Source organism: Macrobrachium rosenbergii, unplaced genomic scaffold (assembly GCF_040412425.1).
Source record: "Macrobrachium rosenbergii isolate ZJJX-2024 unplaced genomic scaffold, ASM4041242v1 60, whole genome shotgun sequence".
Lineage (NCBI taxonomy): Eukaryota > Metazoa > Arthropoda > Malacostraca > Decapoda > Palaemonidae > Macrobrachium > Macrobrachium rosenbergii.
Genome location: NW_027100732.1, coordinates 940861 through 966873, shown reverse-complemented (window position 1 = coordinate 966873; position 26013 = coordinate 940861). Strand labels below are relative to the sequence as shown.

The following is a 26013-nucleotide window of genomic DNA, read 5'->3' as shown; positions in this document are numbered from 1 at the left end:
ATATACTCTGTGATTACCTCCCCAGCCTTGTACTCCCCCTGTTCCCCCTCCCCCCTTCCCCGAAAACGTATACTTTCTCTTTCCCCCCTCTCCTGAAGGAGGAGGAGGAGGAGGAGGCCATGACAGAGGAGAGGACCTTTTGTCTCCCCGACCGTTCTTTTGCCTCGCGTCTCGTGGGGCGTCTGGTGCCCCGTCGAGATGCCCGCCACCCCTTTTTATTTTTGTCTGCCCCTACTTGCATGATTGGTGCCCGCCCGCCTGCCCGCCCCCCTACGAGAACGAAGGAGGACGTACAACCCATCCCGTCACGTGACCCACCCCATGACCCCTTTTAGGCTTTTATCGGAGTGGTTTGCGCTATCTCTCTCTCTCTCTCTCTCTTTCCCTCTCAGTAACATGCAAAAACTTCACATTCTCATGTTTTGTTTTTTAATTCTTAATTCCAAAGTTAAAGCATTGTTTTTCTTACAGAAATTTGTAATTATTTATTTTCTTAATTGATTTTAATTGTAAAGTTATTTTGGTAATCTTATTTTGGTAGCTTCATCTTTTTTTTTTTTTACAATTCTCAGTACTTTTTGATGTTTTATAATTGTTCATGCTGTGTTGTGGTAAAGGATTAGCTGTGTAGCTTGTATGTGAGTGTATGATGCCTGCATTAGGGTGTACTAGAGTGTATCTTGTGTATTAGAGGGTACAGTCGACCCCAAACGTTAGCAAAAATCTGCGGATACTTAAAACCCCCTCTAAAAATGCCTTTAACTGCCTATTTTGATAGTTTAGACACCAAAAAACCTTCAAAAAATGTTTATATGAGTATTTTAATTCAAGCACAAAAAAACCTCTAATGATGTTTATATCTGAGTATTTTAATTGTTCAAACACCAAAAAAAAACTCAAAAAATCTTCTACCTGAATATTTGAACAGTTTTATCAGGAAAATTGCATGTAGTCTTGAAAATTATATGAAAATACAGTAATTAATGAATGTTGCTCAGTGAAAAATACCACGAATTTTCCACGAATAATGTGTATATGCGTTCCACAGAAAAGTCCGCGAATCCGAAACACAAATAGGCAGGGGTCCGCTCTCTTAGCGTATGTCGCTTTTGCCGAAAGACTTCCCGCCGTTCCGTTCGACCAGATGACCCGTATGTGAGTGCGAATGACTCTTACGAAAGCAGACGACCTCGTCCGAGACGGAGCGAGTCGGTTAAGTGCCCCCTCTTGCAAGACTGACTGGTACTTCAATCGACAATCCCTTCTTGACCTCAGATGAGTTTGAATGACCTTACAAGACTGAAAAGCACTGGGACGTCCTATTTCACGTTAAGGAGTGTTTCTTGCCGAAGGCTGAACGATGTTGGGCATTAGTATAGGGCATCCTCAAACTATATAAAAGTACAGGCATTCTGTAGACTGTACAGCCTGCGTTTTTACAGGAAGACGCTTACCAATCCACCGTCCTTCTAGGCTTGTCGAAAATGAGGGCACGTACATATTCTTAGGTGGAAACGGGAACGAAATTCTTTGTAGAGAGTAAAATCGGATGACGTTTTTCCCTAATGATTCTCTGACCTTAGATATCGCGTACGTTGAAGGATTACAGGCACTACGAACATCGTATCGTGTCGGCATAACTGATCTTTGTATATTTTTTACTCTAACGTCTTGGACGCCTTGTCCAGAAGCGCAGACGTACCGAATCGAGTAAGTTGCCAGCCAAGGACGTTGGCTTTGCTTTTTCCAAACGGGTTTTTATCGTGGCAGTCTGGTTAAACTCATCGTTACGGCCTTTCGGGTACGAAGACTCTTCGCCGTCCTGCGTCAGTGCTGTGTAGTAATCTTGTGGTGTCTTCCAGACGCTGGTACGGCGAAGTCTCTCTGCCGTGAAAGACTGTAAAAGACTGTAGTTGTCGTGATTATTCTAGGCTAGAGTAGACTCGTTGAGGGGTAGGTATTGAAAGCAGGGAGATTTACATTTAAAGTATTATATCTTAATTGCAGTTTAGCATGTTTTAGATGTTTTACGGCATCAAAGAGGGCCTCTCGTTAGGTACGAGGCGTCGCAAATGACCGTGCGTCTGCGTGGATGCAGAGAGATCGTTGGTGTCAGGTCGTAGCTTCTTTTGAATGTGGAGGTCACGACCCCAGTGTGCAGAGATACCCCAGTTGAAAATATGTGACCCCTTTTGCTTGTGAATGAACTTCCTTCAGACACCCCGGCACAATGTGACGATACCAGCTAACGAATGTTGTAAAGTAGGAGCGTGTGACCCCTCTTGTGAATGTGCTTCCTTCAGACTCCGCGTCAAGAATGGCGGCTCAAGGCCCTTTTACGTCCCCGGGCAAGTGACTCGCGGGCTTTCGCGGGAACCCCAAGCCTCGCAGTGTAGTTAGGGAGGAGCGAAAGTTGTGTGAGCGAGGTGATTTTCTCTTTATTTTTCATGTCTGTTGTTTAATTTTACCACAGCCTATGGCGGCGCTTTTAAATGTCTAGTTATTGATGGTCTCACGTATCCACCCCCTCTCGCTCTCCTGCGCGCTGAAGATGCTGTGCTATGCGGTGGTCGTAGCTGAGCCCTCTCTCGCTCCCCCTCTCCCTCTCCTTCCGCCTATTCCTCCTCCCACCAGTACCTCTCAGACGCTGCAATGCTCTTCCAGAAGCCAGTCTGCGGTAAGCAACGTTCTCTCTCTTTCTCTCCTCTCCCCTTTTGTTTGAAGCCCTCTCCTGTTGTACGAGTGGTGGTGCCTTAATACTTCGCCCGCGCAGTTTTTTCTCTTTGCTTCTAACGCCCGCTGACAGCCCCGGTCTCTGCCTAAAGCCACGTGAGGTGCTGTCGCGTCTTCCTCGCAGCCTTCGGAGCGGCCCGGACGTGCGTTCGGCGCCCCGGGTCTCGTGGGTGCCCGGCCCGGACTCGGTCTGCAGCCGGGCGTTCTTTGAGACCCGGGGAGACCCGAATCCTGGCTGGGCCGCTCCGCTAGGGTGCGGTGTAGTTTCCGTATTAATCCCTGGCGTAAGACTTTACTCACTTTGGCTTTGCACGTTGTCACGGTGGGGGATATTCTCCCGGTAGAATCAGTAACAGATAACTTGAGAAAGACTTAATCTTGGAACTTCTTTCGTCAACCAACGTTTAACCGAAGGAGTAAAGTTTTACCGCTCTTTATGGCTCGCTGTTTGGTAAAAATGCCGCAAGACGAGGCGCAGTCGGCTCCCGGCGTCGAAAGGTTTGCTCGAGCGCCAAAAGACGTTCTCAGCAATCAGTTTTTCATTTATCACGAACGTTGCAAAACTCAGCGTAAAGGACTTAGACTATCTTGCAAGAGAAGGACGTGGTCGACGATTGTGTTCGTACATTCGATCCTGCCTCAAAAAACCTTGCAGTTGCCGGGAGCCGATTGTTATCGTCACATCTCCAGCTTGAATTAAAACCCTCTTAGGAATGAGACGTAGAAGTAGATACTGTGTACCATTGAATATTAACAGGTCGTTGTCGTGTACAGAATGTTCTCTCGGCTTCTTCAAACCTACGCTTGTTCGGGAACCATCCGCACACAGGCACTACACGTCCCTTGAACGCGCGTCGATTACGTAAACAGTAGAGATTACCTTAGCTGTACAGTATTCGATTTAAAGACACTTAGACACTTGCAGGTCATTCAACGTTCTGAAGTATCTTTCTCCGGTCTTCAGCTTTTAGAAACGTTAGAAATTTAAAGGTTTTATTCAGCGTTCAAACATTTTTTGGACGACACAGCAAGGGTTACTGACGTTTTCAGACATTTGCCACCTTTGTCAAACAGTCCCCCCAAAGATACGCGAGTCAGTTTGAAAGCTAAAACACGTTTGAACCAAGCGATCAAACCGTTTTAAGGTCTTCCATATATACTGTATGCAAACTTGCGACTTTCTGGGGTCATTTTCTCCGGAAGTTAAAAAAGTTTTTCATGAATTTCATAGACTTAAAATCTCTCTATGTTTTGTTCATCATTTCCTTAACTCTGTGGCTCGTTTATTTTGCGTCGTAATTGTTAATCTTTTCATTTAAATTTTCCCCTTTCTTCAAGTCTCCGCCATTGTCGTCCTTCCTTTACCTGTGACGATAATTCTCAAGGCGTGAGATTTTTATTCTTAAAATGTGCTGTCGTATAACACGACCACTTAGTCCTGTTCATATGCAAACGGTTTGTTCGTGAATAATGGTTGAGAAAGTTGATACGAGGAATGGACTGAAAAGTAAATGACGGGAGTTGATGGCTTCCTCGATCCGTCCTTTGCAGTAAAGTCGGCGGAAGAGACCGAACGGGAGTTTTGAAAACCTCTCGTGATGTTTGACGGGGAAGTTTGCGCTGTGGGTCAGTCTTCGATTTGAAATCGCCCTGCCTGCCTGTATTGGCTCTCCGAGCAGTCTTTTTCGTCATCGAAGAATAGAATCTGCAGGAACTTTGATACGCACGAAATAGAAGCGGAATAGAATCGTGATTGAAAGTCTAGACTCACAAAAGGCCTAGCTAAAGCAGCCGGGATGAATTGAAAAAGTCTGAAGGTTTTGCTGTTCATATTATCGTCGTTGCCATTTGTTGCATTCCTGCCTATTTTTTGCTCATTTCTAGGGTTTTAAATATCCATTTCATTTACAGAACCTGTCAGTGTGCACCTATATCTTTCGTAAGATCGTCACGCCCTTACTGACGAACCCCAGTGGGCTTAAGACTGACTCGAGGGCCAGCAAGTCGCAGAATCTTTCGTACCCCGACTTCTCGAGTCACGTCCCCAAAATCGGGCTTTCCAGATGTTGACGCATTGGTAGCCTTGTTTTTCATGTTTTCAAGTTTTCGTGAATTATTTCTCTGTTACGTTTTTGTGATGGCCGACGGACTTGCACACAGAGGGCCGACTCTGTCCTTGGTTACACCAGATCTGCAGTGGAGTTGAGTCTAGTTGGTTTTGTGACGTCTTTAGCAGGCTGCCTGTCGCAGGCTTGGTCCAGAAGTTCGGCAGTTATTAGAAGGATTTGCATCCGATAGGTTACGGTTCCTTGTCGACTCGGTAACTGGGTTAATTGCGGATGCCCGAGTTTCTAGACGATTTCTCATTTATTTGACTTTTATTATTTTCTTGTAACATCTGAGCTTAACGGCTTGGCCATTGGACGTCCCTTTGCTGAAAAAGTGCGACTGACTCATAGACGAGACTAAATCACTTGTGTTTAATCAGTTTCATTTAGCCAGGGAGTCCTGTCTACTCCCGTATGTTTAAGACATCTGCCTCAATCCAAGTCGGGCGGTACGCCTTCGTCAGCGCCCCTCTTTGACGATTCTCTGGGCCTTCGTAGAGGTCTTCGTAATCCTTCTACTGACGTACTAACTTTTCTCAGTAGCTGTTCCTCTCTTGTCACTTGACCATCCATTCCGAGAGATCTCGGTCCATTCTCCAGCCTCCGGGCGTCGTCCATCTTTCGAGGGCCTCTTCGTATGCGACGGAGACCTCGAGAAAATCGGCAGTTATCTTAGGGTGATTGGTCTCAGGTGGCGGTACATGCTCCCAGGGGCGGCTACATTTTATCTAGTCATAGTGGATACACCTTCTGACGCTTCATCTTTGTTGTTCCTCCAAACGGCTACTTTCGTAGGCGGGGGTCCTGCGTGGGCCAAGTTCAGTTACCGTGGCTTTGCTATCCTGGTCTTCGTAGGTCCATGATTTCGTGGCTGTCATCTTTGCACTGCTGCCCTTCCGCATCTGTATCTAACATCTCTCAAGTCTCCTTGGCCGTCAAAAATCTTTCGCATGACCATTAAGCGTCTTTCTCACGCGCACTTTTCTGCAGACTTTGAAAATCGACTTCGAAAGCACTCGAGGAGAGCCAACCTGCCGAGTTCTTCAAGATGAATTACGTAACTCTTGAAAGAATTGCGATGTACGGAATTAAATTAGATTTTTATTATTAAAAACATGTTTGGGTTAGGTCGTGGGAGAGCTGAATGTTCCGACACTCGTCCTCGTTAGACGTTCGAATAGTCAGTGCTTTCGCTCAGTCCATGAAACGTTGTCAAGTCAGATTTCCAAACTGGATGAAGGCACGTCACAGGTAGAAGGAAAATCACAAAACTAACGAATAAAGGCTTCTGATTTGTATGATTTTGAACGATTCCATAACGAATAAAGGCTTCTGATTTGTATGATTTTGAACGATTCCGTAGCGTGCGACATTCCGTCACGTATCGTAAGGTATAAAGAGGCATCCATATCTTCTTTACGATGATTCAGAACGGACGAACATATGTTAGGTTCGAGTTTAAAAGGCTGTGAGTGCGAGCTATCTATACAAATAGGGCCTGTGTTTGTGTGTGTATATATGCGCGTGTGGATAGCTGGTTTGTATAGCCAGGTTGTCGAGCAAGAATTAATTGGTTAGTGCTTCGATTCCTGCCGTACAGGGAACTTGATTCATTCCAGTATTCCTTTTATATTCCTCTCCAGTTTTCCCCTGAATTTCCGTCTCTAACTCCTCCCCCTCATGCTCTCCCATGAGGGCGGCAGTCTTGCTAGTTTTCAAAGGAAGGCCGGAATTAACTTCTTAAACTTTTTCTGTTTGTTGGGAGAGTCTGTGCATTAATGCCGAGGAGTTGAAGAGCTAAAAATGCAAAGGGACCTTAGAGAATAGGTGAAAAGTGCCTGTAGGAGGCTGGATCAGATCTTATGCATCGTACGGTACGCTACTTCCCAAGTCATTGCCTCGTCTGATCCAGTATCGTTCGTGTCTGTTCTTTAGGATGCGAGTGCGCCCTTAGGATGCACTAAGGGTTCAGAATACGTGACGTTAGTTGTCCCGTTGGCTTCGATATCTTGCCAGATTGGTCTGCGATTGTTGGGCGACAGTTTTGTATGATAGGGCCGTTTGTTTGGCCTGCTAAGGGGTTTAACGATCGGTGGGCTCTTGTATCAGGCCTCTGGGTATATGCCAGCGCCTCGTTGGGGCTCTTTATTTATGGACGGGCGGCCGAATCAGTTTTCAGTCCAAGAAAGCATTTTCCAGCCGGTCAGTTCCCCGTCAGACTTACAGTCAGTCCCAAGTTCGTGTACGCAAGTCCCCCTTGTTCGAGAAGGCCCTCTCGTCTGTCATTCTTGTTCCCGGGGCGTTGTGGGGGGGTCAGAGTTCCCCCCCTCCCCCCCTCATGACCTGCTTCCTCCTCTTTCCCCACCCGCTCCCTCCCTCCCTCCCCCCCCTGTTAATCTCTGGATATTACCGCAAGCAAGCAAGCATTTTGGGGCCCTGAGGTGACAAAAAAAAAAGAAAGAAAGGTACGCCCAAAGTGATTCTTAGTTAGAGATGTATATAATTTATAATTATTATTATTATTATTATTATTATTATTATTATTATTATTATTATTATTATTTACTTGTAATTAAATTTATAATTTATATTCAATAAAGATGCAGATGAAAGAAATAAAGTATTAAATATCGAAGCTGTGTCATTTGTGTTCCCTCATTTTTGGCTTGTTTGTTTCTGTTGCGTTCGGCGGGGGGGGATTTCCCCCTCCGCCCCCGTCTTGTGTTATACTTGTTTTCATTTTTGTTCTTTTTCTATTTTCCTTTGCAGCGTCTCAAAGCCGGTTAACGAACGGACGCGCGCGCGGTTGTCGTATTCGAGGACGAAAGAGCGTTTTAATCTTGACGGCGAAAGCGTCGACTCCGATTCCCACTTTCCGAAACGCGAAAGATTGTTTTGTCGTGCTTCTGGATTCCGAAGCTTCGTCCGCTCTGGAGGCAAACAGTTGAAGCCTGGGAGGACTTCTTTTACTGTACCCCCTTTCATATTCCCTTTCCATCCTCTCCTAACAATTGATTCGTGGTTTTTCCTTCTCTTACACCTTTCAAACCTACTCTCGATTTCCATTTCAGCGCTGAATGACCTCGTAAGTCCCTTAGTGCCTGGCCTTTGGCCTATAATTCTACATTCAATTCAGTCAATTGTACGTCGGTACGTTCTGTAGATAATCGCGCAGTGCGTGTGACATAGGTACAGTACACGTCTCGAGTAATGGTACAGTTATGGTACGGTATTTATCACGGAGAATGGTACGGTTCGTATTGTGGAGCGGTGCCTTCGTAAACCTTGTCGGACAGTCGTGAAATTTAACCCCCCTACCGATACTAAAACTTCCTTTCACAGCCTCTTTTCTCCCATTTTCACTCCTTGTCCAAACCGCCCCGTTCCACTTTCTTGCTTGAGATTAATATAGCATGGATATGTACAAGTTGCTTTTACTAATGTTGTAGTTCTTGGTATGCTGTTATTCTCTCTCTCTCTTCTCTCTCTCTCTCTCTCTCTCTCTCTCTCTGTCATCATATTCATCTTCAGAAGATGATGCAGAACGCACCGAAACGGTCCGGTCAAGTAAGGAGAACGGGACAGGACGATCTAAAGGCAGCGTCTCTGACCAAAGCGTAAAACCCCCATTGCGAATGAGTCTGTTCTAGCTTTCCACTTCGCTGTCCAGCTTCTCCATCTTCTCTGTCGCTCTCGAGGGGCTGAAAGCCTCTTCTGAACCTCGAGACGTCAGAGAAGGCCGACACCCGCTCGAACGAGGAATATCGCTCTGCCGCGCCGAATCGTAACGAGAGAGACAGACAGAGCACCCCCCAGTTTTAACCCGCGAAGACCCTCGTTCTGCATTCGGTAAGAATCGTAACGAGACAGACGAGCCCTCGTTTTAACCCTCGAAGACCCCCGTCCAGCATCCGGTAAGTCGTCAGCCGCTTCCTCAGCCGTACACGCGTTCCGTACGCGGCCAGGCAAGGCGATCTGCTTGCTGAGATACACCGCTATGCTACGCTGCTTTGCAAAACTGCTTGTAATAACCGCTTGCCATCTTCTCCGCGCTCGTTTTGCCTCGAGAAGCCACGACGGCGATCCGTCGCTGTCGCCTTCTGCGCACGATGATGACGAATGAACCTTTCTAGTTGCATGTTGCATGTGCGTCCAGTAACGCCTCAGATTATCAAGGCCGTTGACGGTACCACTTTGGACGATGAATTTAAAGCGTAAAGTGACATTTAGGGTCTGCGTTCCTGAACAGACTTCGTTGCTTATCAGAAATCCAGAGCCGAAAGAGTGTCTGTTAAACTGAGGTGCTACTGAACTTTGTTTTGCCGTTTTGAATACTTTTAAGAAAACTAATTGAGTTACGCTGCTGTTGTTTGATAATGGTTTCTGTGGATGTTTTTGTATGGTTACGTAGTCGTTTTAAAAGCTGTATTATAAGTGTCTTGTATAGTTACTTAATGCTACTATAAGTGTCTGGTTTCAGTACTAATGTTATTAGATTGCATACTCATATGTTCTGTGTGGTCTGTGAAACTGCATGCTGTGTCGACCGGCCCTTCCGTGCTTGGCTGCGTAGGAGAGCGACTTGAGTAAGTTCGAATCCGCGAGCTGCGGAAGTGAGTACGTTCGAACGCGTTGTCAGTGAGGCGCCCCCTAAAGCGATGGCCCTGCGGCCTCGTTCCTCTCTGTCTACTCCGCCAAGCACGGAACGGCCGTCGTCATTCCCGCAGGCGTTCCCGACGCATGCGCGCGGCTTTCATTCACCCGGTGGTTGCTTAATTCCAGAATGGGCCCGCTAAAATTAGCAGGGGCGAGTCGTCGGCCCAGGGGCCCGGGACGGCGACGGCGACGGCGATGCATGCGGAGGCCTCGCCTCCTACTCCTCCTCTTCCTCCCTGGCCTGCGAGCGGCCACGACAACGAAGGTCCAGGTAAAAAATCTAGCCTAGGCGCGACCCGACGGAGACCTCCCACTCTGCCTCCGAAGTCGCACAGGCACGCCTCCGCCAGGCCCCTCCCTCCCACGCCTCCGTCTCCGCCCTTTAGTAGTCGCCGAGGAGGAGGAGGTGGAGGCGGCTATTCTCCTTCGCCACCCCCTCTTCCTCCTTCTCCCCCTCCCCCGCCTCTCCCACTGTCCTCTCCTCCTCTCCTGCCTCCGTCCCACGACGCTCCGCCCGTCCCGGTCCAGCGTTCGGGGCTGAGGGAACAGCAGCAGCAGCAGCAGCAGCAGCAGAACCGGTCGGGCGCCGCGTCGACGCCTCCGTCTTCGAGGGACGGGAAGGAAGAGAACGCCTATCTGGCGATGAGCTCCGGCCACCCTCCTCCTCCTCCCGCACCTGGAGGAGAATCGGATTACGTGCAGATGGCGGCGGACAGCGGAAGCGGAGAAGAAGAGACGGAGGCCTGCGGCAACCCCCCGCCAAGCATCCCCCCGCCCCCTCGCTTCGGTTGGGACGGCGACGGCGAGGAACGAGAACAACCGGAGGAGGAGGAGGGTGACGACGACTACGGCACGTTCCGCCCCGCGGCGAAAGACGACAACGACTACTGCGAGCTGCGTCCGCCGCCCTTGCCGGAGCGATTCGACAGCTACGGGACGCCGCCGCCGCCGCTGCTGCTGCCACCCTCCTCCTCCTCCTCCTCCTCCGTCGCCGCAGACAGCACCGCCCCCACCCCGAAGAAGAAGACGTCTCCGGACCACCACCACCACCAGACGAGAGGCGCCAAGCCCAAGGTTCCCGAGAAGCCAAACGTCGGCCTGCTGGGTCGAGCGGAAGGGCCTCCCGGAGGTCGTCCCTCTCCCCCTCTTCCTCCTCTTCCTCCTCCCCCTCCTCCCCCTCCCCTCCCTCCTCCCACATCACCTTCTGTAGGGCGTGCGGAAAAGGACTTGGTAAGTGTGTGGTTTGTCCGCTGTGTGCTTGGCTTGAGACAGCTTATGGGGGCCGGACGTCCTGCCTTTGGGACTTGACGAGAGAGAGAGAGAGAGAGAGAGAGAGAGAGAGAGAGAGAGAGAGAGAGAGAGAGAGAGAGAGAGAATGACAGAGACAGAGAGTGACAATTAAAGAGAGAGAGATATATATATAGATACTGCAGATAGTGAGAGAGAGAGAGAGAGAGAGAGAGAGAGAGAGAGAGAGAGAGAGAGAGAGAGAATGAAACAAACTGACAATTAGAGAGAGAGAGATATATATATATAGATACTGCAGATAGCGTGAGAGAGAGAGAGAGAGAGAGATTGATAGATGATAGAAATAGATGGACAGACAGAGAGAGAAAGAGAGAGAGAGAGAGAGAGAGATAATAGAATTAGCTGGACAGAGAGAGAGAGAGAGAATGACAATTCCCGAATTGATTCCGGACACGCTTGCTTCCGAAAACGCGCCGTACACAAGGAGCGACCAGACGGGCCTTCGTAGCTGTGAGCAGGTAAGTGAGTCCGCCGGCTTTCTCCGATCTCCGCTGCAGCTGTGTCGTAATTACTACGTCAGAATTGCCTGCCTCTTTTGTGTTAGTATTGTTGTCCTCTCCTCTCTCTCTCTCTCTCTCTCTCTCTCTCTCTCTCTCTCTCATTCATTTTGTTGCTTTTACCTTTTATTCTTGGTAATAATTCCACTCTCTCTCTCTCTCTCTCTCTCTCTCTCTCTCTCTCTCTCTCTCTCTCTCTCCTCTCTCTCTCTCTCCATTCAATCTTCCTCAATATCTCTCTCTCTCACTTTCTCCCTCAATCTCTCTCTCTTACTCCCCTTCAATCTCTCTCTCTCTCTCTCTCTCTCTCTCTCTCTCTCTCTCTCTCTCTCTCTGCACACCATTGATGATGACGATGATTCAGGACCACCCACCCACGCCCTTGATCTCACCCACAGGGGTCGCGGAGTCCGCTGATGTCCCCAGGGGCGTCCCCAAGGGCCTGCCGGAGGGACGATGCCATACCACCCCCGCCGGTGCCCCCTAGGAAGGCCAGCCCGGCGCCCAGCCCGCCTTCCACGCCCGCCACGGTCCACAGGTGGGTGGGAGAAGGTCTGAGAAAGTCTGTGAGAGACTTTGAATGTCTGAGAAAGTCTGAGGGAGACTTTGAATGTCTGAGAAAGTCTGAGAGAGGCTTTGAATGTCTGAGAAAGTCTGAGAGAGACTTTGAATGTCTGAGAATGTCTGAAGAAGACTTTGAATGTCTGAGAAAGTCTGTGAGAGACTTTGAATGTCTGAGAAAGTCTGAGAGAGACTTTGAATGTCTGAGAAAGTCTGTGAGAGACTTTGAATGTCTGAGAAAGTCTGAGAGAGACTTTGAATGTCTGAGAATGTCTGAGGAAGACTTTGAATGTCTGAGAAAGTCTGAGGGAGACTTTGAATGTCTGAGAAAGTCTGAGAGAGACTTTGAATGTCTGAGAAAGTCTGAGAGAGACTTTGAATGTCTGAGAAAGTCTGAGAGAGACTTTGAATGTCTGAGAAAGTCTGTGAGAGACTTTGAATGTCAGAAAGTCTGAGAGAGACGTCGCCAAATATCATCCACTCACTTCTCCTCCTCCGCAGGATCGACGTCACGGACGCAGCGGCGGCGGCGGAGGACGACGGGGGCGGAGGAGGGGGAGACTCCTCCTCGGCAACGACGCCCCTAGCGCCGCCCAGAACGCTAGCGGCGGTGGCGGCGGCGGGGGCATCGTCCAGCGTCGCTGCCCCGACTGCCACTTCTACTTCAACCACCACGACTTCTCCTTCTTCCTCCGCTGCCGCGCCTCTACCTCCCCCTCCACCTTCTTCTTCCGCCTCCTCCTCCACCACCAATGTGGAGGCGACGACGCCCACGCCGACGTCCCCGCCCAGGACGATAACCATCGTCGCCCTCGATCCCAACAACCAAACTGTGGAAGCCACAACTGCGGGTGAGTGTTCCTCCTGCCTCGACTCTGTCACCTTCTACAGGTTGTTATATAGTGTCTTTGTTACTTAAGAAACTCAGTTACTTAAGGAGCTTCTCTACTTCACAGGTCCGAACAAAGACGTCCCCCCAGGCATGAGGAAGACAGGGGGCACCACCCCCTCGCCCCTGAGGCACCGGCCGATCTCGGTGCCCCACATTGTCCCTCGGACGACCATCAAACTCATGAGGCCCTCGGGTTCCAACCCCTCCCTGTCGTCGTCCTCCTCCTCCCCCGCCTCCACCCCCGCGACCACCCCGACGCCCGCGACGACGACACCCTCAGCGCCGCCTTTCCCCTCCTCCTCCTCCGCTACCTCCTCTTCCTCCTCCTCCTCGCACTACAACGTAGGAGGAGGATGTTCGACAGTGTCGGTGTCCTTTCTCCCGGCGCCATCTGCTCCCGCCCTCGTCCCCGTCAGCCTGCCCATCCCGAGCAGCCCGAACCTGAGTCACCACCACCACCATCATCATCACCATCAACACCACTTCCACCACCACCAGAGGCATCACCACCAGGTCACGTCGCCCCTGGGAGGGCCTCCGACGACCACAGCTCCGCCCGTGCCGGTGTCCGCCTCGTCGTCGCCCGTCACGGTCATCACCTACACGCCCGTCCTGACGACGGCGGCGGAGGGGGAGGACGAAGACCCTCTTCTCCCCCACCTGCATCACCACCACCACCACCACCTCACCAGGGGCTCCCCGGAGGCCGCCGTCACCTCTTCTTCCCCTGCCGCTGCCGCTACCTCCACGGCGGTCACCCCTCGCCCGCGCACCATCCTCCCCGGGGGAGGAGGACAGCAGACTACGTCGTCGTCTTCTTCCGTTGCGGCGGCGTCTTCATCTTCTTCTTCCGCGTCTCTCATGCCTCCTCCATCCGCCCCCTCAACGACGCCCTCCCCCTCCTCTCCGTCGTCCGTGACGTCGTCTACCTCCTCCTCCTCCTCCTCCTCGGGCTCCACCTGCAGTAGCAGCAGCAGCGGTAACGGGGGGGAGGCCGCGGACAGGAGACCGAGCGGGACGAGCCACGCGGGGGAGCTGGAGGACATTCACGAGGAGGAGCCGCCCTACGAGAACACCACGTTGCCTCCTCCGAGTAGGTCCTCTTCTTCTTCTTCTTCTTCTTCTTCTTCTTCTTCCTTCTTCAGGTTGCTTCCCCAGAGTTCCCACTTTCACTCCTCAGGCTGGCCTGAGGCCACCACTGTTGCATTCCAAGATGATTCCTAGGTTCCAAAGCATTTGATTACAACTCAGTTGCATTCCAAGATGATTCATAAATTCCAAAGCATTTGATTACAACTCAGTTGCATTCCAAGATGATTCATAAATTCCAAAGCATTTGATTACAACTCAGTTGCATTCCAAGATGATTCCTAGATTCCAAAGCATTTGGTTACGACTCACAGTTGCATTCCGAGATGATTCCTAGAGGATGATTTTTGTCTAGAAGTTCAAGATATTTAGTTGATTTATTTTGAAAATTTCAAGATATTTGGTTGATTTGATTTGAAAACTTCAACATTTTTGGTAGATTTAATGACTAACTGTCCGCACTTTTTCCTTTCTGCACTTTATTCTGTCCGCACTTTCTTGTCCACACTTTTTCTGTCCGCCTTCAGATCTTAAAAACTACCGAGGAGGCTAGAGGGCTGCAAATTGGTATGTTAATCATCCACCTTCCAATCATCAAACATACCAAATTGCAGCCCTCTAGCCTCCTCAGTAGTTTCAATTTCATTTAATGTTAAAGTTAGCCACAATCATGCTTCTCGAAACCATATACGACAGACCACCACCTCCGTCTCCGTCTCCATTCCAGGCTGTTCCATGTCGGCCAGAAAGTCTGCGACGGACTCGGACCTGCCGAACTTCCCGGCTCCCTCCGGGACACAGCCGCCCACCATAACAAAGTCACTCTCGGCCGACAGAAGGTGAGAATTGATGTGAATATTTAATGGTAATTTTAGTGATAAAGGTGATTTTCTCATTAGTTACGACCCCTTGAAGTGTGATGCCTGTTTTAAGTATAGTGTGGTATGAGGTGAATACAGTGCGGTATGGTGTTGCATCCTGAAGCACAGTGCTATTTATTTACTGTGCTGTATGTACTGTATTGTATGTTTTTGCATCATAAGACACAATATACTATGCACTGTACTGTATATTTTTGCATCGTAAAGCACAATACACACTGTATGTACTGTACTGTAAATTTTTGCATCATAAGACACAATACACTGTGTGTACTGCACTGTATGTTTTTGCATCCTGAAACACAATACACTGTATGTTTTGCATCATAAAGCACAATACAATGTACATACAACACTGTATGTACAGGACCCTACATTGATCTTACAGCTCGATTTAAGCAAACAAGTTTTACCCGCTAAGAAGTCGCAACTCCGGTTGCTTCCCTCGACCCGTCCTCCCGTTTCGACCTCCGAGGACTCTCGTAGGACGTCCCTCGCAGGACGCGACGGTCGGGACTTCCCTCCGTGACCTTGACCTCGACCCAGGGTGTCGGGCGATGACCCGAGACTTGTTCTGACACTGACCAAACTCCCTTTGCTTTTATGAAGAAGTCCTTATTTGAGACAGACTGGATTCTCGGAAGAATTAGGAAGTGGTCCTCGTCTCAGTTTAACTATTCAGATTCTACGTCCTGTATAACAAACCTGGTGTTTTATGTGTACGCGGAACCAAGGCTGGTGCACGATTGATGCTTCTGTGCGTGAAAACGCTGTTCGTGCTTCGTAAATTTGGTGTTTGATGCATGTCTAGGACCTTTTACGTTTAATTCCGTGTCAAGATTTGCATGCTGTATGTCCCAAGCTTTCTAGGACCTAGCCTAAGTTCACAGGATGCATGTCGAGGCAGAGTGAAGTTGAGGAACCCCCACATCCTTAAGGTGAGTCGGGAGTTCCCTAAGTCATAAGTACTGTGTAGAATAAGTTTAGTCGTAAGCGGAGACACTGACTGACCTCCTTCCGTCTCTTCCCCGCAGCATGAACGTCAGCGAGAGCCTGGAAGGCGACGACTCCCACACGGCGTACGAGAACCTCCACATGGACTACCTCGCCGCGCTGACTCAGGAAGGGTTCGCGCAGGACGCCGTCATCCGCGCCCTCGTCATCACGAGGAACGACATCAACATGGCGCGAGACATCCTGAGGGAGTTCGCCTCGAAGAGGAGCTAAGGGCGGGCCCTCGGGGACGGCGCCCTCGGACGCGTCAGGAAGCGAGGGAGTTGACGGCGGCGGAGTCGCCGTCGTCGTTGGACCTGGGAGAGACAGAAGCAATACGGGGCGTCGGACGCGTTCGAACTGGGTCGCGACGGAGATCGTCTCTCTTCGCGGCGTGAGAGAGATGGAGAGGAGAAAGCGAGACGGAAAGCCGGTGTTATACGCGAGGACGCAGTCGGTCGATGCCTTTGAATGTGTTCTTGATCATTGCAGTATTGTTCATCATTTGTGTCGATTAATACCGTCGTCGCTCGAACTACTTAATATCGTAAGGAATTATTCTGTCATTGTATTTTATCATTGTCATTTTTACAAAGCATTGTACCGAAGGCTCGTAGTTCATCGTACAAAAAGGAGAGTCGACCTGGATCCATGTAGTTCAAATCAAGACGGTGTGTGTCGAAGAAGGAAAAGGAAGTTGAGGTGTCGTATCGCGAACTCTGCTTGGCAAAATTTGCAATTCCAGAGGCCGTTGCCGGCTTCTTCTTTTTATATACAAAATTGATCACGGGAGTGTATGTTGGTGCTTTAGCATTCCATAATGTTTTTGTGATTGTCACGAGTGGCGCGGCGACTGTGACTGTCGTGAGGCGTGGCACGCGCTCCCTTCACTGAGGTGCGACTGGAAAAGTACTCGCGGAACGTACGCGCGAAGTCCGAAAGGTGGAGAAACAGGAACGAGCGTTGTGACGGAGTTACGGAGCAGTCGACGGACGGGTTGACCGCAGCACGCAGAGAGGAACGCGACGCGTTCGCGAGGACGCGACGTAACGCTTTCGGAAAACGACGGATTGATACTCATGAGTGAACAGTAATACTGACTGTCGTCGCAATGAAGGGAAGTGTGTGACGGTGTAAATTGTGAGCCTTCGAGGCCAGTGGAGGTGTCACAAATGGATGCGTTCGCCTCCGAGGTCGGTGGCAGCGTCGTGAGAGGTGTCACGAACGGACAGAAGGACCTCGGGAGGCGGAACGGGTGTCAGGTGCCGAGAGACGCGTACATATATATCTATATATTTGCTAGGAAGCTGATCTTATATTTGATTGACTGTGCCAAAGTGTATTTAGCGATTATTAATATTATTGTTATCATTATTATTATTATTATTGTAATAATAATTATCATTATTATATTGTTATTATTATTATTATTATTATTATTATTATGATTATTATTATTAGTATATATATATCTTGGTGCCAAAGTTCATGCAGAAATAACCTGAATTCTCCTTAATGATGTTTGATCAGGGTCTTGTTTTATGTCCTCTTCAAAGTATCCCCCTCATTCCTACCCTCGCCCTCCTCCCATCTTCTCCACCCTCCCTCAATCCCCAACAAAACCCTCCCCCCACACACACACACACCCAACCCAAACCTCCCATTTCCCTCTCCTCAAGGCATTTCTCAAGTCGTTACGTCGTCTCGCTGCGTTTTGGGCCGACCGAGTTCGGAAGAGATGTCCTCGTTCGATTGCCGCCTCCCGCGAGGCCTTTAGTAGCATCTGTCGTTCATTTACCTCACAGAGGGACGGATTATTGATTGATCGATCGGTCGGTCGGTTTTAGGCGTCGCAAACTACTGCCGCCTGTCCGGTCTGAAGCCGAGCTTGCCGTGGGCACTTCGCGAAACGTGGAGCGAGAGACGTCGTCGAAGAATACGCTGTTCGTGTTATGTCTGGCGGGTACAAATTAGGCTGAGAAGATACTCTTTAAATGCAAGATTCACTTTTGGATTATAATATATATATATACATATATATATCGAGTTATTTGCTGTCGTCAGATCGGGTCGGACCAGGCCGCGTCGGAAACTGCGCCGTTCTGAAGACGCAGGAGTCACGAATAGAGAGATATTAGGACTACGTGATCTGTACATATGTAATATAAATACTGTAATCATTAAATATATATATATATATATATATATATATATATATATATATATATATATATATATATATATATATATATATATATAAATATATATATATATACGTTTATGTATATACGCATGCGTGCACGTATGTATATGAGAAAGGAATTTTCAGAATATTCGTTGTATTTTTGCTGCTATTTATTGCATACTACAGTCGACTAAGTGTCATTTGTAATTACGGTTTTGGTTTCAGACGAATAAAGACCGTTTCACCGCAGTTCCAGACAGCCTCTTGATTTTTCCGTCGTACGGCCAAAAAAGAAAAAAGCGTTCTTCTGTAACAACCCACCATTTCACAAACAGACCAAAAAATAATCACCTTCCTCAGTAGCAGAGGAGAGGTGGTACTGCTACGTCTCTAGCGAGATCATCGTTGGTCAAGAGATTTCACGAATCATCGTCGAAGAAGCCATCAATTTCTTGTCCCCCTTTTTTTTTTTTCACGACTTTTTTTTTTTTTTCGTCCATCGTCACCTCATCCAAAGCCATCGCGCGTCGCTGTCGTCAAGGAGCTTTCGGCGTCCCCAGCGGCGTCTTCGACCTGGGGAGTAAGATATGAACTCCTGTTTCTTGGAGATAGATTCTTGAGTGACCTTTGGAAACGGCCTGATGTCGGTTCTTGAGTGACCTCTTAGATCTGGGGAATAAGATACGAACGCTTGCTTGTTGGAGATCGGTTCTCGAGTGACCTTTGGAGATGACCTGATGAGCCGCCTGCGGTTGGCATCTTACGGCTGAATGACCACGAATAGGTCACGAGCCAGCGGCCCTTTTCAACGGGAAGATCTGTTCACGTTGTACGACAAGGTTTATGCTTAGGTCGTGTTGCGTTTTGGCACTGTGTTTCATTCGGTCAGACGGTTGCCGTCGCCAACCTGGCTTGAAATATTCGTTATCCGTCTTTTCAAATTGGTAAATTCTCAAATTAAAATGTATTAAATGATCAAAGTGCCACTTAATCACATTTGCAAAACATACTCTCTTCTGTTGTAATCTCTCCCGGGGCCAGACACTAAAGAGGGGTGATTACTTTCGTTGTTTAAGCAAAAATATCATTCAGAGGTCACGTAGGAAGCCGCCACCAGCTTAGTGCCAGGCAGACACGCCGTGATAGTCGCCTGACCTGATTCTGCGGAAACTGCCGCGACCGATATGGGGAAGGTAGGCTCCAAGGGTCCTAAAGTTGATGGCGGAATCTCCTCTTTACCCGCAGCGAGGCCGAGAGAAGCAAGCGGAGACGATAGCGACAGAGGAGGAGGGAAAGGATAGCACCCGGTCAATTGACGGCAGTGCCGCGTTCATTTCTCGAGGGGGGGAGGAGAGGTCTGGGCGGGGGGCGAAGTCATCCCCGAATCCTTTCTCCGTTCCGGCGGGGGACGCGACGGAAGATGGCGGCTTCCCTCCGGGTCCTCTCTTCCGCCCTTAGGGCCTCATCGTCATTTTCAGATAGGGTCTCAAGTCACTCACATCTAGGGCTGCGAGCGGGCGCCGGATCGGTGCTCGGCAGAAAGAAACAAATCCCGCCCGGGGTGGGGAGGGATCCGCGATCATCTTGATCGCCGTCGATCCGGAGACGTTCGGGTCTTTCCCGGACGAAATCACTAACCGTCGTCGGAAGACTGGCTACAGAGGGAACGGGGCAATGTTGACGGTACAGGAGGTCCTCGATTTACGGCAGGGATCTAATCCAGCGCTGCGCTGAGTTGATATCCGCCGTAAGTTGGTGGTTCTCCCTTTAATGGTGTTTATGGCGCCATAACTCGATGTTGCATCGATTTACAGCGCCATAAGTGCCGTTAACTTGATGCCCATTCTTGCCGTCTTAGCGCCGTAAGATCGAACCGGCTGTAAGTCAGTGACGCACTTTATCAGCTCAGTCGGTCGAGGTTTGATAATACTCATCCGGAAGCAACGTCGAACGAAGGCCACGCGACGGCCCAGTTACGGGAGGAACCCTCGTGTCTTTAACTCTCAAATACCCCTGCGGTTTGCGTTCGACGCGTCGGTCCTTCTGCCGGGCCGCGATCCCCGCTCGCCCCAGCCTGCACACATTGACTGCATTGAGAATCATTGAATTATGTGATACCATTACGCTTATGAGTGAAAACAAGGTAGTCTTAGATGAGTATGACTGCTGTGTAATATAAGAAGAAGGTAATGTATGATAATAATAGTACATAAATAATACTACTGAATAATAATAATAATAATTAAAGCATTAATGATTACGTGTTGACGGACATATGACGGCCCCCTGGTCACTTCCGCGGAACTCCTCGGGGAGTTTCTTCGCGTTGTCCTTGAGTAGCGCCCTGCCTATCCTGTCTATACCCCGCTCTCTCTCTCTCTCTCTCTCTCTCTCTCTCTCTCTCTCTCTCTCTCTCTCTCTCTTTTCCCCAGCATCCCCAGCAGTGTCTTATTGTCCTGGCATCGCACGTCTCTCTCGCGAGCGAGACGTGCGACTCGTCTCCATCCATTTTCCGAGAGACGCGCCGGACGAAAGTGTAAGCGAAAAGACGGCCCACCCGTCGATTGTAATTTTCCTCCGTCAGAAATCCAGCTCTAAGGTGATTGGTTAGGCCTCGGTTCCTAATTTCTCCATTTAGAATAATTTCTTTCGTGTCTACAGATCTGCAATTTGCAAGAAAGGTTCTTAAACAATCGGGAACAAATCTTTCGCGTACGTCGTCCATTCGTGTTCCGCGTCGCCGCTGGAACCGACTGGGGAGGAACCGATTGCTTAGTTGATTCCAAAACCATCCATCCATTTAAAGCTGAGAATTTTTAGTTATGTTTCAGTTTTACATTCCACGTTAATCGGCAGGACTTTGGTTTGTTTCGCGGTCCCTGTGGCCGCGGAAATCGCAAAAGTTGAAACAGAATGTTGACCGTCATTTCCTGCTTGTCGATTTTATTGCCCCGTTTGTAACCGTGATAAGCTGAAGATTTAGAGGTACTTATATGTATACAGTCGGCCCCCGGTATTCGCTTAGGATGCGTACCGCTACCCCCCAGGAATAGCTAAAATCCACAAGTACTCGACACCCCTCTAAAAACGCTTACAACTGCCCACTTTTGATAGTTCAAACACCAAAAACCCCTCTAAAAACACTTATACCTGAGTATTTTAATAGTTTTATCACAATGAGTGCACTTATTAGTCATGAAAATATGAAAATACAGTAATCTGTGAATATTTCTCTATGGAAAATACCACGAATAGGCGGGGGTCCACTGTAATCGGGGCTTTCGGTCACGGTCGGAATAGCAATCGCTGTGCTAAACACTATTTCCCCCATCTTTCGCGGGCCGGGTAACCGTGAGGGAGAGGAGTAATGGTAATAGCCGGTGCTGCTGCTGTTGCATCTCTCTCTCTCTCTCTCTCTCTCTCTCTCTCTCTCAATTCCACCGTCTGTCGATAGTAGTCCCTTTGTCCCTTTTCGACTCGCTGGTCCGATCTCGCAGGACCTGTCGTTTGCCTCGTTCTTTCTCAGCCTTCTTCTTCTTCTTCTTCTTCCGTACAGAGTGCAGGCAGTCCCCGGATTACGACGGGCTCGGCTTACGACGATCCGAGCTTACGACGCTCTTCAAATATATCCATCAAAAATTATTTCTCGAGTTGCAAAGCGTGTTCTGGGTATAAGATGCCGATCTGAAGGAAGAACCATGGCTCCAGAATGGGCAGAATGGTCAAAATTTGGAGGTTTTTTGATGAAAAACTCAATAAAAATGTAGGTTACGTCGTTTTCAAGACCCCCAAAGGATTAAAGGTACATTTTTCATACGATGTTCGATTATATTTCGGCTCACGACGCGGCGTCGGAACGGAACCCCACCGTGAAACGGGGACTGCCTGTATTTGCATCGCAGTATTTTGGGAGAGGGAGGGAGGGCCCTCTCGCTAACCATATTTACGTTTGGGATCAGGGAATTCATCACGACCATCATCTTCGTCCTCCATCTTCATCATCGTCGTCATTATTCATTATCGTTCGCAGTCCATCGTCGTCACATATCTCAAGCGAATCATGGGGAAGTTTATGCCGCAGTCATCTGCTCTCTCTCTCTCTCTCTCTCTTCTCTCTCTCTCTGTCTCCATGCCTTTATCTCTACCTCCTGACTCCTTCTTCTTCTTCTTCTTCTTCTCTTCCGTCATATGTGTTCAACAGAGGTCAGTCGGCCGGCTGTTGCAAGCCGGCCGAATTCTTCTCTATATGATGATGTCCCAGCAAAGGATGATTATATATATATGAGAAAGAAAATGGTGTTTCATTGTCCCTTGGGAGCGTGAGGAGGTGGATAGCTGGAATGTAGAGTTTAGGCCAAAGGCCCAGCACTCTGGGACCTATGAGGTCATTCCAGTAAAAGGAGTGAAAGGGGTTGTAGCAGATAGGGCCCTAAGGAAGGGTCCTACGGTGGAGTACGATAGTAAGTCAGTTTGGGGATCCGATCGAAAGCCGTTCGACAGTTGCGTTGTGTCGTGTAAAGAATTTTGAATTTATTTTTCAGTCACGAAGGATCGGAGTTTCAGTTTCTGTCAGATTCGTAGTTTCTTATTGTAGTTTCTAGTTTGTTTAAGAGTTTCTCTCTCAAGTTTTTCGGTCGCAAGAAGAATCGCGTCTCTGGGTGGGACGGCGATTCTCAAGAACAGACTCTTCCTGGTGTCCAGGAATTTGATATTGGGGAACTCATCTTCCAAATCATACCGTGATTGGCCTTATAGTAGGAAAGTAAGTGCACCCATCAGTGATTGGATTCTAACTCGCCCCAGACGAAATCTTTAGCCGCCCCAAATATCTCGAAAGGGTTAACTCGGTCATGTCGTGTTTTATACTTTTGAGGGATCCATCATTGAGTATAGTGTTCCGTTTTTAATGTTTGTGCTGAGACGGAGACCCCAATTGACTTCTTAGGTTAATGTAATCAGTTTGATTGGATAATTTCCTAAATACTCGAGTCATCCACACTTGCAACGACATGCCTAAATTATCTTTAGGGATCTCTCAGAATTGCTGGTACTTTCAGAAATCTCCAGGAGATGTAGGTACCTTTGTAAACCTCCCGGAAATAGAGGTACTATTAAAATCTCTCGGAAATAGAGGTACTGTTATAAATCTCTTGGAAATGGGGATACCTCCAGAAATCTCCGGAAACTGGATGAAACGCAGACAAGGAAACATCAGTAAGTAAGAGTCAGAAGCTCGAAGAACCTTTCGGTCGGCCATCTTCAGGCGAGGGTCGCACAAAGGCTCGCCGAGGTGGAATCGAAACGAGTACCGTACCCGAAGGTCCGTACGTACGTTTGGGACCTGCGTTCGAAAGGAACGCGGCGTAACGAGAGCTCGCTACAAATCAGTGAGTACCTTAGAGCGTTGAGACCTAGGACATAGCCGTTCGAACAGAACATAGCGTAACGGCAGTCTCGACACGAGACAAGGCGATGCTCTGTAATCTACGCGGTACGTACCGTCCGGCCAATAGGCCCTTTAAGGTACTGATGGGTAAGATGATGTTTTTGGATAATTAGCTCGGATCGATTCAACCTGACCAAATTCCAAGGTTAGGCAGAGGGTGAATTCCTGGATGGTAAGTACCATTAGGGTATGGGGTATCTGGTATGGTATAGAGAGGGTACTGACAGGTCTGGCATGGACCTATGGACCAGTACCACCCAATAGGAAGCTCCAATAGGCATTTATAGAGTTCATATAGAAATATCAGCTCAATAATCCCTAATTCCTGGACTATAAGTACCATTAGGGGTATAGGATGCCTGATATGGTATAGAAGTGGTTACTAACAGGCCTGGCATGGACCTTTGGACCAGTACCACCCTATAGGAAGGTCCAATAGGCATTTATAGAGTTTATATAGGAAGGATGAGCTATCACATAAGCCTCCTTTCTTTCCAAAGTGCCTTAACAGTTGATGAGAATTGAAAATACGAATCCATCCACTTATATCATCTCGCTGTTTAGCCGAGTTTTACGCGAATATATCGACTTGGGAGTTGATAAATTAATATATTAATCATTAAAGATTAATACTTAATCATTTGAACGCGTTTGGTCAATTTATTCCGAGAGAAAAAGAAGAATTTTAGTGAATATTTGCGATTTTTTCAAACTTTTTGCAAACCAAAGTAAAGATTCGAGTCTATGTATTTTAACGGTTTATTTAGGTATATATAGATATATATATAGGATTTATATAGATTATATAGATCACATATACATAGATTTACCTCAGGTATAGAGAAGAGAAAAGAGAGAATGAGAAAAACGAAGGATTTTATTGGATTTATTTAAATTTTTCTGCAAAGAAATTGCAGATTCGAGTCCCCATCATTTTATCGGTTTATTCAGATATATATAGATATATATTCGTTATATAGGAGTTATATAGATTATATAGATCACACATACATAGATTTACCTCAGATACAGTGAAAGAGAAGCAGAAACAGAGAGGAAATAGGCTTAAATATCATAAAATAGATGAACCGAAGTGTCTCGGCTCAAAGAAAACGAGATTTTAATGGAAGGCTCGATTATTTATATATAAAAATCTGGCTGTTCGGGGAAGGAATAAGCTGTTTAACAGCTTAATCTGGCTGTTCAGGGAAAGAAAAAGCTGTTTAACAGCTAAATCTGGCTGTTCAGGGAAGGAATAAGCTGTTTAACAGCTAAATCTGGCTGTTCAGGGAAGGAATAAGCTGTTTAACAGCTAAATCTGGCTGTTCAGGGAAGGAACGAGGTGTTTAACAGCTAAATCTGGCTGTTTATGGAAAGAAAAAGCTGTTTTACAGCTAAATCAAACCTTTCTATTCCTCCTGTTACACCTTTCAAACCTTTCTATTCCTCCTGTTATGCCTTTCAGACCTTTCTATTCCTCCTGTTACACCTTTCAATCCTTTCTATTCCTCCTGTTACACCTCTCAAACCTTTCTATTCCTCCTGTTACACCTCTCAAACCTTTCTATTCCTCCTGTTACACCTCTCAAACCTTTCTATTCCTCCTGTTACACCTCTCAAACCTTTCTGTTCCTCCTGTTACACCTTTCAAACCTTTCTATTCCTCCTGTTACACCTCTCAGACCTTTAGGAATTGACAAAAAAGGAATGGAGGCGTGCAGTAGGAATGGACAGACGGGGTTGGAATGTATATTATTCCAGAAAGCTATTTACTTTGCATGCTTGCTGGAATCTGTTATTCAGAATTGGAATGTATGATTCCAAAAAGCTGTTTATATATATATATATATATATATATATATATATATATATATATATATATATATATATAGAGAGAGAGAGAGAGAGAGAGAGAGAGAGAGAGAGAGAGAGAGAGAGAGAGAGAGAACTGGAAATGCAAACCTCTGTATGTATGTATACATTACCATGGGGTTGGAAAAGCCAGGGTAGCCTAGGGGCATAGGGGCATTCTAGGGAGGGGCATAGGAGACTCCGGGTAAGGGTATACGACGCTACGGGCACCGGGGGTTGGGGGGTGGGTGGGGGGTTGCCAAATCAAACAGCTGGGCTTAGAGGGGCATTCAAATTCATGCCCAATTTGCATACGGGCCAAATTTTGGGGTGGGAAACCGTATCTCTGGGTTTGTCTGGATGTCTTGGGCACTGGGGGGGGGCACCAGGGGATACCCATGGGCACCTAGCTGTGCCCGGGGATCCCGGGGGGTACCCAGGGGCACGGCCCAAGCCTGCAAATAAATTGAAATTAATGGCCAGGGGTGCCCCTGAATATAATTAAAAAAAAAAACGCGGAATCAGATGTGCTGCCGTTCGGGGCATTTGGGCATTGGGGCATTTGGGCATTTGTGACTTTGAATAACAAAGTACTTTTCTCTCTCTCTCTCTCTCTCTCTCTCTCTCTCAAAAAACACCTATGGTCTCCCCATAAAAATTTGTATAAGTATTGCCTATTTCTCTCTCTCTCTCTCTCTCTCTCTCTCTCTCTCTCTCTCTCTCTCTCTCTCTCTCTCTCTCTCTCTCTCTCAAAAAACACCTATGGTCTCCCCATAAAAATTTGTATAAATTGCCTCTCTCTCTCTCTCTCTC

The 26013-nt window shown here is 47.9% G+C and overlaps 1 protein-coding gene across 1 annotated transcript; it reads left to right on the top strand.

The window, feature by feature from the left end:
* The first annotated feature begins 396 nt into the window (after positions 1-396).
* LOC136838332 (uncharacterized) lies at positions 397-22197 on the top strand. Its single transcript, XM_067103237.1, has 6 exons — positions 397-2677; positions 11701-11840; positions 12365-12714; positions 12820-13848; positions 14572-14683; positions 15760-22197. The coding sequence occupies exons 1-6, from the start codon at positions 2507-2509 to the stop codon at positions 15950-15952; spliced, it is 1995 nt and encodes a 664-aa protein (XP_066959338.1). The 5' UTR covers positions 397-2506; the 3' UTR covers positions 15953-22197.
* The last annotated feature ends 3816 nt before the right edge of the window (positions 22198-26013 follow it).

What these genes read in the sequence shown, in the direction of transcription:
- LOC136838332 (XM_067103237.1), top strand. Translation starts at nt 2,507, where the DNA reads ATGGTCTCACGTATCCACCCCCTCTCGCTCTCCTGCGCGCTGAAGATG. An exon ending in CTTCCAGAAGCCAGTCTGCG is followed by an intron (nt 2,678 to 11,700) that starts GTAAGCAACGTT and finishes TCTCACCCACAG; the next exon opens with GGGTCGCGGAGTCCGCTGAT. An exon ending in CACCACGTTGCCTCCTCCGA is followed by an intron (nt 13,849 to 14,571) that starts GTAGGTCCTCTT and finishes TCTCCATTCCAG; the next exon opens with GCTGTTCCATGTCGGCCAGA.